The 14,047-nt window shown below is 44.4% G+C and overlaps 1 protein-coding gene across 2 annotated transcripts in view; it reads left to right on the plus strand.

Annotated features, from left to right (window-relative positions):
• SBSPON (somatomedin B and thrombospondin type 1 domain containing) overlaps positions 1–14,047 on the plus strand; it is a 139,696-nt gene that overhangs the window by 98,437 nt on the left and 27,212 nt on the right. For both annotated transcript variants that reach the window (XM_085605432.1, XM_085605431.1), the window contains exon 3: positions 2,654–2,744. In XM_085605432.1, the coding sequence (XP_085461558.1) occupies positions 2,654–2,744 (91 nt within the window). The remainder of the gene's footprint in view (positions 1–2,653; positions 2,745–14,047) is intronic.

A 14,047-nucleotide genomic window follows, 5' to 3' on the forward strand; every position in this document is an offset into this window, starting at 1 on the left:
AATCACTCATGAAGGTACCCAGGTGCTGAGAATCTGCTACGGAGGCTCAGTTGAATAGCCAGATCTTGAGTCTTTCCCGAATTCCAGTAGAGAGGTTGAGGTCCGGAGGTGAAGAGTGATGTCGTTCCAGGACCTGGCCGCAAGGTAGGAGAAGGAATGACCACCGCTGAAGCTTTGACGTATGCAAGGGGTGTGAGTGAGATGGAGGGAGGCGAAGCGCAGGTGTCTGCAGGGTTGGTAGAAGTTCAGGCGGTAGTTCATGTAAGCTGGTGTTTGGTTGTGTAGGGCCTTGCATGTGTGGATCAGCGTCTTGAAGTGACATCTCTTCTGAATTGGGAGCCAGTGGAGTTTTCTGAGGTGGGGGATGATTCTACATTGGTGTTGTGTTTGGGTCTACATTGTTTCTGCTATGACCCCAGGTAGCCACTATATAGTGGGCACAGTTCATATATAATTAGTATGTGGGCTGTATAGTACTACAGCACAGTCTGCTGCAAAGTAATGTAAGCATGCATCCATTGGTGTGTGCATGCTGAATTGCCTATCTTTTCATGGTCTAGCTTGACAGTGTAGCTATCGCCAGACAATTATGTGAAAATCTCCAAAAGAGGGGCTTTGTCTCCGCACACTTGTTGGGAGCCATGAGTGCGTATTTTGATTGGGCAGAAGTTGTGTGCTTCCTCAAACAAGCATTTGCAATACAATAGGGCTCGCATTTGCGAGAGTTTAAGCTATTGGCATTGTAAATGACAATGCCTTTTATTTATCTGTTTTGATAATTAACACATAAATAAAAGGCATTGCCATTTACAATGCCAATAGCTCAAAGTCTTGTAAAGACCTATTTCATTTCAAAGAAGCGGCCGCCATTGTCCTGGGCTGCTTGGAACATGAAAGCGCGCATGGTGCACTGAATGCTGCAGGAAAGCATGTCGTGCCTGCAGTAGGAGAAACTCATTAAAGAAAATAGGGGCATATTATCAAGCACGGCGTTAAAATTATCGCCGCTTTAGCGGCAGAAAACTGCAGCTAAAGCGGTGATAATGTGCTTGATAATATGTCGCAGAGAATTCTAATAGAAGCCCATGTTGACACCAGAACATGGGCTTCTATGGGAATTCTCAAGGTCATTTTATTAAGCCTATTATCGCCGCTTTAGCAGCAGTTTTCTGCCACTAAAGCGGCGATAATTTTAACGCTGTGCTTGATAATATGCCCCATAGTGTTTGCAGATTAAATAAGACAGACTGTGTAACAACAGAAGTAAAAGGGACAGTTCTAATGGGAGGTTACAAATGAAGACAAGGCGGTACTAAGGAAGGACTAACAACCCTATTAATGAATCAGAAGCCAGCATTTACGAAGGACAATGACGCAAGCTAATGACAAACATGGGTGGAGAGTGGGCGGGGCTTCAAGTCTATACTTAAATACAGCATGCCTTGCAGAGCTGCACAGATGGGAGGGGAGCAGTCCTTAAAGTACATGGATTTTTAGGTGTGGCTTGACCGTGCATTCATAAGCCAAACCTATTGGCATTGCCAATACTTGTTTAACCTGTTGTGTGATCCTCCTTGTGTCCCTTCTGCCCCTGGTGAAAAGTGTCAGAGCGCTACTGGTGGTGGGCATGGCTTTTGGAATCACGTACTTTCTAGTTGTTTTGTATAATAGCGCAGTGTGCAGACTTCCAGTACTGCTGCCTTGTTAATTTATACATTTTATTAGTGTTGTCTCTCGTGTGCCGAGTGCCCGCGTGTTCGTTTGCATAAACAGAACATGTAGCATGTGGTTATATGATGGGTGCTGTTTTTGCACTTGGTTGAGTAGACTGTGTCCTTTTTTGGGGAAATGTTTCGATAAGCGTGGCACACGGCGCCACGCTTATCGGGGGTTTTGCGATCGTTTGGACACTTCTGTGGGCAGATTTACAAGCCCCTTGCATCACTTTTGCACCGTCGTTGCATCACTTTTGTGACGCATCGGCAGCGTAAAAGTTGCGGCCCATTTACAACGTGGCGCATCTAAGGAGATGCGTCATGTTGTGAAGCCCTGCGCCACACTAAACCTGCGTCAGGTTTAATGTATGCAGGGTGGGCGTTCCATCGCAGTAAGCCCCGTAAAAGTGATGCAGTGAAATCTACAAGATTTCACTGAGTCACTTTTACGTCCATGCTGCGTCAAGACCCTGCGCCTGCTTGAAGCAGGCGTAAGAATTGATGCGGCCCTGAGCATTGCTGGAGCTGCGTCGTGCTTGCGACACGACTCCAGCAATGCGTGACTTTTACGTCAACGGATGCATCAGAATTTCTGACGCATCTGTCAATCCTTGCGCCATGGTGCGCCGTATTGTAAATACGGCGCATCCATGGTGACGCAAGAATTTGGCATGTTGGCGCAGGGAAAGTGACGCATCTCTACAGATGCGTCACTTTCTTGTAAATCTGCCCCCTGGTGTCTAGGGCCTTTTAGATAGGAAGCTTAAACCCGTTCTACATGGTTCCTTAGTACCAGATGCATTGATACTCTGTGAATGCCTAAAAAACACTTTCTTTCACAAGCTACCGAGAGCTCAAAGCTAAAGATGTCACCACTATCTGCGAAGTTGACACGGGTCACGTGTTTCATTTACATCATGGTACTTTTCTGTTTGTAGTCCCTGCGTTCATCACAACCTCTGATTACAACAAGGAGAGAATACGGCGCGCCTTATCTCCTATTCGGTCTTCTCTTGACGAAGATTCGCAGTAAGTACACTGTTTCCTCGCGTCTCCTGTCGTCCTTTTGGTGTTGTTACCTCAGTTCCAACGTTTGGGTGTGATACACTGTTTAAAATGAATTAATATCCTTTAAGTATTCGGTTAACAGGTGCAGTTTGATTCACAGGCGTTTTTTTTTATTTCATATATGTGATTTATTGTCAGTGGTGTTTGGGCGTTGATTTCAGCCTTCAGTGTGTTTACATCTGTGGGAGTCTCGCCAACCACTTACTGCAGATACCATCAGGGCAGGCATTCCTAAAGGCACACGAGCTGAGCAGTAAACGCTTACTCGATATATACAATATCTTGATTTGTTGCAAATCTGTCAAGAAAATATAAACTACGCCCATACTTGCGGCGCTGGGGTTTATACATGCCTTACACTGATGGACACACAGATCTATGGAGCCAGGCCCAAAGCGTTGTGTACACACTTTCCCAAGTTCATTACACCATGCGCGCTTAAACAATTTGAAAAGAGGGACCTTCATTATTAATATTATATGAGAATTAGGAATCTAATATACAAATTGTACATCATTGGAGCGTATGACTCATACACAAATTGCAGTTTGCTGATATTCAGACCTCAACAAAGAACGTTCATACTAGTTACAGGCGCCAAATTAGTTAAAAGTACAAATTCTCACCTCAGCTAGATACCATGGGCATTGTTGCCTTGTTAGCACACCTCCATGCTAAGAAATGCTGCCACCTTCATCTCATGTAAGAAACAAGGAGACCCTAGGAGTCAGAAGGGACCAAGGGTAGGTACATATTTATAAGGAACAGTGGTCCCATTCAAAAAAGAGTAAAAATAAAGTACCACAATTAGTACAATGTAAAATTGGGTTTATGTATAAGTCAATGCAAGAATAATAGGATAATATGAAACAATAGTGAACAAATGAAAAAACAGAACAGTGAGTGAGTTTATGCTGTGGCAGGGTAAAAGGGAAATCAGCCGATTTCCAGAACCCAGGCAAGTGACTTAAAAGGTGACTTTTTTAGTGCAGGTAAATAAGCAGTAACAAAAAGTCAGTTAAACATCTCATACTCCAACATTTGAATAATAAATATCGAGGAGTTTAGAAATGGTTGTCGACGACGTTTCGATCCCTGTGGTAATAGTGGGATCTCTTCAGGACAGATAGATGGCAGGATTACCTGGGGAGTTAGCCTGGGGCGGGGAGGGAGAGCGGGGGAGAGAAGGGGAAGAGTATATCATAAAACAATATGAGGGTAGGGAAAGTAAAAAGGGGTTGAAATCAAGTGCTCAGTGAAGGGTGCGAGGGGGAGGGAAAAGGGGGGAATAGCGGGTAAAGAAGATGAAACCAAGGTCAAGGTAACTGGTAAAGGGAGAGCAGAGATGTAAAGAGTCTAAAGGCAAGGCAAGTTAATTAAGGGAAGGAGAAGGCATGTGGGAAGAATTGAAAGAATAGTGCATCCCAGAAAGTGCCAACTGAAAGGAGGAGTACCAAGGAGGTGAATGGGGGAGAAAATTAAGGGAAGTGGTGCGAGTGGCGAATAGGAGGACTTACAGGAACGATAGTCAGAAGCACCCAATTAAGAAATTAGACATCCGGCGGTTGCCAAAGGGTGTATAGGTCAAGTGGAATCAAGGAGAGAACCCGAGATGCGGGTCCGACCGGCGGGTCGGCGGCCACGGGGACGGGTCCTCACTGGATGTGCAGCAAGGGGTCCTCAAGTCCCGAAAAATGCGGGAGTCCGGAGGAGGGATGCGTGAAGGTAGCGCGATGTCGCTGCGGGTAAGGAAAGGGTAAAGTAAGCAAGGGGTCGAAATTGCAGCCATCTGACAAGGTGCAACGGGCGCGGGGACTGGAGAAGCTTACCGGGTAGAAAAAGCGGAGATCCGCGATCTGAGGTCTCCAAGGGCCGTTCTAGGTGGGTGGTATGAAAGCTCGTAGAGTACGAGTGGGTCATAGGTCCCCAGCGGGGGCGAAAGTAGAAATAGGCGCGCCCACAATTGGCAATAGAAGAAGGACAAGAATCACGCAGGGTTGCGGCGGCCATGATGGAAGGGTTGAAGGGTTCTAAATGAAACCAAGAGTGGTGCTAAGGGATGGGAAAAAGATAATCAAGAAAGGCGAGAAGGATAGCGGTGGCCAAGGTAGAAAGGTGGTAGGATCAGGGGGAAGTGGAGAGGGAAACAGTGAGGAGAGCCAAGAGTGGTGCGTAATGCGGGGAAGGGTGAGTGAGATAGAGAGAACTGGAAGGGGGTGTGCAAGGAGTCAAGGTAGAAGGGAATGGGTAAGGAATGCAATGGGGGCGGGTGGTGGGAAAAGGTATAAGACAGAGAGGGGGGTGAAAATAAAATTGGTAACAATAATGAGGAGAGGAATTAATGGTAATTCCAAAAGAAGGAAAAGGAAAAATACAAAAAGTGGTAGAAGGGAATGAGGGTAGGATGTTAAGGGGGGGCACGGAGTGGACAAGAACAAGCTAATCAGAAGGCAAACAATGAATAATGAACAAGTTAGAGCAGGTTAGACCAGTCCTCCAGACGGTTAAGTCCTGTGTGGAGGCTGTCAGTACGGATTATCCATTTGAGTTCCTGCTTGTTGAGAACAGCAGCAATGTTCATGTTTCTTGAAGATTGTACGATCACACTGATTTTTTTGTTTGAATATCTTTTATTAGTACATTTTCCTGCATAATTTCCTGTTACAGGAAGGTTATTATCTAGCATCAACAAACAACACTTTCCATATAACATTACTTGGTCTCTGATTCTGTGAAAATACGGCGTCAGCATACATATCTATTGTACGATCACACTGATAACTTGCCATTTCATGTCGTCCTCAGTAGGATTCAGTTGTGTGAAATGTTCAACAAGCGGCGCATTAGCAGTTTTGCAACAAATCCGGATTCTAATCTTCTGTGTTGTTTGTCCCACATAGATCAGGTTGCATGGAGAAGTTATGGCATATATAACATTATTGGTATTGCAATTGGAGAAATGACTCAGGGTGATGTTCATGTTAGCATGCACACATTTTTTAGTGTCCTATGTGAACCAACATACACTGCATCCCGCACATTTGAAATGGCTCACCAAGGGTGATAAATTGCAGAAGGTTCTGAGGGTGGAGTCCCTTTTAGTGTCAGGGAGTGTAGCCCTAACCAAGTGGTCTTTCATACTCTTGCTTTTTTTTAAAGCAAAAAGGGGGCGTTCCATTTCGAGGTTGCCAGCATTTAATGTGGGCCAGTGTCTATTGATACATTTTTTCACTATGTTGGAAATCGGTGTAAATGTAGTAACACAAACAAGTTTGTAGTTATTTTTCTTTTCATTGGGGGTAAGTAGAATCTCCCTAGGGCAATACCAGGCTCTTTTTAGTGATCTCTTCACTAATTTACGTGGGTAGCCCCTGCTGGTCAATTTCTTTAATAGCAGGTTAGCTTCAGAAAAATAATCTTGTTTGAAGAAGCAATTGCGCCGTATGCGAAGAAACTGTGAATAAGGTAGTGAGTCACGGAGGGCTCTATGGTGGTGGCTGCTGTATGACAATAGAGTGTTTTTTTCGGTGGGTTTGCGGTAAAGAGTGGTGTAGAGGCCCCCATTGAGAGACAATCTGACCATCAAACCAGCGGACAAGGGCGGTGGTATTGTCATCCAAAACACAGATTCCTACAAACAAGAAATACTAAGCCAACTCTCTAGAACAGACCACTACTTAATACTTCCCACTGATCCCACCAAGGAGATCGAAAAGCTTATTTTGGACATCACTGAAGAAGGCCTGGCCCAAGGCTTTTTGAATAAGAATGAATTCCAGTTTCTTAATACCAAATGCCCCCGTACACCAGTGATTTACACTTTACCCAAGATACATAAGAACTCCACCACACCTCCGGGACGCCCCATTGTCTCCGGATGTGGTTCAATTCTAGAACCACTGGGAAGGTACAGTGACTACTTTATCAGAGACTTTGTCCCCACTACGCAATGCTACATTAAGGACACCATGGCTATGGTCAACCTTGTACAGGAACTGCCCTTCAATCCCCTCAATAGCCTTCTCTGCACCCTCGATGTGGAGACGCTTTACACTAATATTCCCCATGATGAAGGTATTGACGTCATTTGTTCTACCCTTAATACTAGACCACAACCCCACTCCGTCCCGACTTCTTTTATTACTCACCTCCTCAAGATCTGCCTCACTAAGAATTTTTTCCTTTTTGACGGAACCTTTTATCAACAAGTGAAAGGTACCAGGATGGGTGCAGTTTTCGCTCCTAATTTTGCGTTACTCTATATGGATTGGCTTGAGACAAACAGAATACTATCCCTTCACAACCCCTTCAGGTCCCACATTCTAGAATGGAAGCGCTACATAGATGACATTTTTCTCATCTGGGATAGCACTACAGCCCACCTCTCTCAATTCCACAACTGGCTTAATCTTCACAGCAATGGTCTTAAGTTTACTGTCAACAGTAGCAAAGAACAGATAGCATTTTTGGACTTGTCCATCATTGTTCACAATGGGGGCCTCTACACCACTCTTTACCGCAAACCCACCGAAAAAAACACTCTATTGTCATACAGCAGCCACCACCCTAGAGCCCTCCGTGACTCACTACCTTATTCACAGTTTCTTCGCATACGGCGCAATTGCTTCTTCAAACAAGACTATTTTTCTGAAGCTAACCTGCTATTAAAGAAATTGACCAGCAGGGGCTACCCACGTAAATTAGTGAAGAGATTACTAAAAAGAGCCTGATATTGCCCTAAGGAGATTCTACTTACCCCCAAAGAAAAGAAAAATAACGACAAACTTGTTTGTGTTACTACATTTACACCGATTTCCAACATAGTGAAAAAATGTATCAATAGACACTGGCCCACATTAAATGCTGGCAACCTCGAAATGGAACGCCCCCTTTTTGCTTTCAAAAAAAAGCAAGAGTATGAAAGACCACTTGGTTAGGGCTACACTCCCTGACACTAAAAGGGACTCCACCCTCAGAACCTTCTGCAATTTATCACCCTTGGTGAGCCATTTCAAATGTGCGGGATGCAGTGTATGTAGGTTCACATCGGACACTAAAAAATTTGTGCATGCTAACATTAACATCACCCTGAGTCATTTCTCCAATTGCAATACCAATAATGTTATATATGCCATAACTTGTCCATGCAACCTGATCTATGTGGGACAAACAACACAGAAGATTAGAATCCGGATTTGCCAACATAGGAGCCGGATTCATTGCAAAACTGCTAATGCGCCGCTTGTTGAACATTTCACACAACTGAATCACACTGAGGACGACATGAAATGGCAAGTTATCAGTGTGATCGTACAATCTTCAAGAAACATGAACATTGCTGCTGTTCTCAACAAGGAGGAATTCAAATGGATAATCCGTACTGACAGCCTCCACACAGGACTTAACCGTCTGGAGGACTGGTCTAACCTGCTCTAACTTGTTCATTATTCATTGTTTGCCTTCTGATTAGCTTGTTCTCGTCCACTTCGTGCCCCCCTTAACATCCTACCCTCATTCCCTTCTACCACTTTTTGGTTTTTTCCTTTTCCTTCTTTTGGAATTACCATTAATTCCTCTCCTCATTATTGTTACCAATTTTATTTTCACCCCCTCTCTGTCTTATACCTTTTCCCACCACCCGCCCCATTGCATTCCTTACCCATTCCCTTCTACCTTGACTCCTTGCACACCCCCTTCCAGTTCTCTCTATCTCACTCACCCTTCCCCGCATTTCGCACCACTCTTGGCTCTCCTCACTGTTTCCCTCTCCACTTCCCCCTGATGCTCTCCACATTTCTACCTTGGCCACAGCTATCCTTCTTGCCTTCCTTGATTATCTTTTTCCCATCCCTTAGCACCACTCTTGGTTTCATTTAGAACCCTTCGACTCTTCCATCATGGCCGCCGCAACCCTGCATGATTCTTGTCCTTCTTCTATTGCCAATTGTGGGTGCGCCTATTTCTACTTCCGCCCCCGCTGGGGACCTATGACCCACTCGTACTCTACGAGCTTTCATACCACCCACCTAGAACGGCCCTTGGAGACCTCAGATCGCGGATCTCCGCTTTTTCTACCCGGTAAGCTTCTCCAGTCCCCGCGCCCGTTGCACCTTGTCAGATGGCTGCAATTTCGACCCCTTGCTTACTTTACCCTTTCCTTACCCGCAGCGACATCGCGCTACCTTCACGCAACCCTCCTCCGGACTCCCGCATTCTTCGGGACTTGAGGACCCCTCGCTGCACATCCAGTGAGGTCCTGTCCCCGTGGCCGCCGACCCGCATCTCGGGTTCTCTCCGGGATTCCGCTTGACCTATACACCCCTTGGTAACCGCCGGATGTCTAATTCCTTAATTGGGTGCTTCTGACTATCGTTCCTGTAAGTCCCCTCTTACTCTGTCCTCCTATTCGCCACTCGCACCACTTCCCTTAATTTTCTCCCCCATTCACCTCCTTGGTACTCCTCCTTTCAGTTGGCACTTTCTGGGATGCACTATTCTTTCAATTCTTCCCACATGCCTTCTCCTTCCCTTAATTAACTTGCCTTGCCTTTAGACTCTTTACATCTCTGCTCTCCCTTTACCAGTTACCTTGACCTTGGTTTCATCTTCTTTACCCGCTATTCCCCCCTTTTCCCTCCCCCTCGCACCCTTCACTGAGCACTTGATTTCAACCCCTTTTTACTTTCCCTACCCTCATATTGTTTTATGATATACTCTTCCCCTTCTCTCCCCCGCTTTCTCTCCCCTCCCCAGGCTAACTCCACAGGTAATCCTGCCATCTACCTGTCCTGAAGAGATCCCACTATTACCACAGGGATTGAAACGTCGTCGACAACCATTTCTAAACTCCTCGATATTTATTATTCAAATGTTGGAGTTTGAGATGTTTAACTGACTTTTTGTTACTACTTATTTACCTGCACTAAAAAAGTCACCTTTTAAGTCACTTGCCTGGGTTCTGGAAATCGGCTGATTTCCCTTTTACCCTGCCACAGCATAAACTCACTCACTGTTCTGTTTTTTCATTTGTTCACTATTGTTTCATATTATCCTATTATTCTTGCATTGACTTATACATAAACCCAATTTTTCATTGTACTAATTGTGGTACTTTATTTTTACTCTTTTTTGAATGGGACCACTGTTCCTTATAAATGCCTTCATCTCATGGCATGAAATGTGAAGCGGATCATGAACGAACGGCCTAACATCAACTTGGCTGTGGAGTAGCAAGAGGGGGGCGGTTCAACACGGGAGGCACGAGTTTTTGGGGTGGCCGCCTCACCCCCAGTTTTACCTGCAGCCGTCGTGGGCGGTGGCAAATGCAGGAATCGCCAGCCCCCGCCTGGCTCTTACATGCGGCTGCCGCAGGGCGGCAAACGCATGGACCGCCACGGGTGCCAAAAGGTCTAGCTATGCTACCTCTACTTGGTGTTGACATATCAGTCTCTACTGCCTAGTCTCTACTAAACATGCCGACTCTTTCTCAGCGTATCAAAGTCTGTTTTGAGTCCAGTGTGCTTGTCTGAGGCCACGTGAGATTCTCTGGGGCAGATTTACAAACCTCACTTTTTCTGACGCACTGGCAGCACATTTCCCTGCCCCATATTTACAAGGACAGGAAAAGACACCCTGGGTGACTTCTCCTGTCCTTGTAAATACACCCCCTTAACACGCAGCACTTTGCTTGAAAGGGGCATACCATGGGTGTTGCTGTGGGTGTTCCCATGCAACACCCATGGAACCAGACACATTTCCAGATTTACAAGGATTAGTAAACCTGTAAATTTGTCAGTATGCTACGCCACCCTAGGGGTGGCGTAGCGAGGCACAACAAGGATTCGTTTCTCCTCGTTTTTTTCCTCTTTCAATGTGTGCTGCATTCTACAGCACACATTGAAAAGGAAAATGCCTGTAGTAATTGTTTTTGTGCAGGAAGGTGCCCCTTCCTGCACAAAAACAATGTCCCCATGACGCAGGCATCCTTGCACCATGGTGCAAGGGGGCCTGCGCCAGCGCATGGCAGCTGTTTGAGCACCAGCGCAGGGGAGAGCACAGGAATGCGACATATCATTGTAAATATTTTTGCATTCCTCTGCTTTGAAAGTGCAGCAGGATGGCTCAGCCAAAAGGCTTGCGGTGCCGCACTGCGCCACTTTCTTGTAAATCTACCTGAGATTCTGGCTATAGGGGGTGCAGCTTTCATTGGTGCAGCAGATGCAGTGGCACTGGAGCCCAGATGGACGAGGAGCCCACCATATCCTGGGTGCTGCTATATTTATTTTACACTTAAAACAGCAGCCAGAGGACCCATTTCCTTCCTTGCACTGGGGTGCATGACACACTGCTTACTTTGCATACTGGGTTAATGTGTCTCCTGCAAAGCACATCATGTAACATGCAGATGACAGATTTGTATTTTATGTAGCTAGGTAAGTGGATCACTTCTTTTAACACAAAGATCCTTGTTACTTGCAGTTCATAAATTGTAATCCTTCTAATATCGCACAGTGAGCTATAAGAAGCATGTGACTCCTACACATTGTAACCCTCACTGTTTTATATAACACATCCTGTACACTGAATTATACACGCATATTGTCAATGTATAATGTTTATGTATGATGTTAAGCTCTCTGACACCTTGCATTGTAATGAGTAGTGCTATAAAAGCAACAACAAAAAAAACAGTGGTATTTAAATTGTTATTTGTGTAAAACTGGGAAAGACTAACACATCTAACATTCTTATAGTGCATTGAATCTAAGTGGGAGGTTCCAGATAGCTTCTAGCCAGGATAATCAAACAAAAGGAGGCCTGATGGCCTCTTAACTTAGGCCTTTGTCCTGGGTCAGTAGGAATTTAAAACAAGATAGCCCCCACACGGCCTGCACGTTGCTGCTCGGGACGAAAGCAGACAACGTGCAGGTGCTGCTGAAAGTGTCCTCTACACCGATAGGTGTAATACACAAAGCCCAACTACCCCCAGTCATGTGACCAGAGACAGGCTGCAGGCACCAAATGATTAAGGCAAGAAATGCTAACTTTATAAAAGTCACTGAAGAAAGTGGGGCGGATTACCCACCCCACACCGGACGCACAGCCTTCAAGTGCATAAGGATGCCAATTAGTCAAGTTCATCTCAAATGTTTATTTCTGGTTAAATCATTCAATGTGTTCAGTTATTCTTAGTTCACATGTTAGACACACTATGTCCAATTTGAATTCCTTAATGCTATAGACATGCCATAACGAACCTTATTCTGTAGCATGGAAAATAACATAGTTGCTCCTCGATAAGATAATTTGCGTCACCCAATGCATTTCGTGCCTTCCTGGCACTTCGTCAGGGGTTCACTACAATGTTAAAGAAACATGACTATTAGGTTATGTCACAAAATAACCTTTGCTTATCAAGTTATACGATCACAGAACTTAATGCTCACCCAGGAAATAACGTTTTGCCCACTGGAATACATAAGAATTATCGAAAAGGTAGGTTTGGACCTGGCAATAGGTTTAACTTGCCAGGTCGACATGGCAGTTTAAAACTGCACACACAGGCTCTACAATGGCAGGCGTGAAACAGGTTTAAGGGCTACTTAGGAGGATGGCACAATCCCTGCTGCAAGCCCACTAGTAGCATTTAATTAAACCAAATGAAATATGCCAATTGCGGATAAGTCAAAGTTACCAGTTTTAAGGAGAGCATAAGCACTTTAGCACTGGTCAGTGGTGGTAAAGTGTGCAGAATCCTAGAGCCATTGAAAGCCAAATCAGCAAAAACAGGAGGTCTGAAGGCAAAAAGTTAGGGATAAACACACAAAGGATGCCAGGTCTAACAAAAGAGTTTATTCTATCCCACTTCACATTTGTTTTGTTTCCCTTAACACTGAAACTGATGACTAGTAGCAAGCTGGTCCATAATGATCAGTTTAACCATCTGTCAGTGAAGTGTATCTTGTTAGACAAAAGCATGTGTAAATAAACTCTGGCATCAGGTTCTAAATTTCTTATGAACCGTTTTTGGAATAATTAACACTAAACCCCTTGGGGGAAATCTGTAATATCATGCTGCTCATTTTATTTTTATTTTATGGTGAAAACCTCAGGTAAATGCTCTAAGAAATTAGGTGTGTGTGTGCATGCATGTGTGTGAGAGAGAGAGAGAGAGAAACAAAGAGAGATTCTGAGTAAATTTTATTTTCTACTGCACATTACTATTGACAATTTGCTTCTATAGCCTTTATCACATTTAAATAGTTGCATATCCTTTTCGTATTAAATGCTGTTCAATCATGGATTGTGTTTTTCTGCTTGCACTTATATAAACAAAATGCTACCAGGCTTGATTCTTGCTTATGTTTCTTGAGATTTTCTAGACCATAATCAATGTGTTCTCATCAGATGTTGAGCCTTTATTTTTTCCACGTTCTGATTAGTTTTCTTTTGAGACAACCAATGTTCCTACCCATCCTCAGTGGATGTCATATGAATCAATGGGTTCTTTTTATACACTTCCAATTACCCTCTATTAATAATATACCTACTGAGTCCTATAAATGAAGGCCTTAGCCCCATCGCACATAGAACACTAAAATTCTATTACCGGTAGAAAAACATAAACTAGAAAAAGTTGATAAAATGGTGGTGGCAGAGCTGGTTTTACAGCAAGGCAGCACCAAAAATCAATGCTCTTGCCGAAATAATTCACTGAATTGAAAAATGTATATGACAGAGAATGTATAAACTTTACAGCTCAAAGCAGGATTTAAGTTGAAGACCAAGTAGTATTTGTGGCTTTAGGAGTAGAAAGACTCATAATTGCAAGTTCACCACCCTATATTTTCTCAACATTAAGAAATAGGTGTCCTGACAGAGTTAAGTGTTGTAAGATTTTATTTCAAAAACAGAAATCCCTTGGTGGAAGTTCCAGTTCATCAGCGCAAATATTTTCTCCTGGATTTTGTTATGCGCATGGACTGTTAGGTGGTCACTTTATTTAACAGAAAGTCCGAGATTCTGGCTCAAATAGCATAATGCCCGTGTCCGTACATACTGAGATACTGAGTCACAGAACCGGGCCCTTCGAAGATTGAGCTTTGCAAGGCAGAACATGCCCTGGTACAGCAGATTATCCGCTGTGCTAAATTCAGCGCTGGAGGGAGAAAATGAGCCTGAAAGAGAGGCTGTCCAAGGGCTTAATTTGAGCCGGTCGTTTCCGGTGCTCGGCACTGGCATTTTATTCTTAACACCAGCTCTAA

The sequence above is a fragment of the Triturus cristatus genome, chromosome 5_1 (genome assembly GCF_964204655.1).
Source record: "Triturus cristatus chromosome 5_1, aTriCri1.1, whole genome shotgun sequence".
Lineage (NCBI taxonomy): Eukaryota > Metazoa > Chordata > Amphibia > Caudata > Salamandridae > Triturus > Triturus cristatus.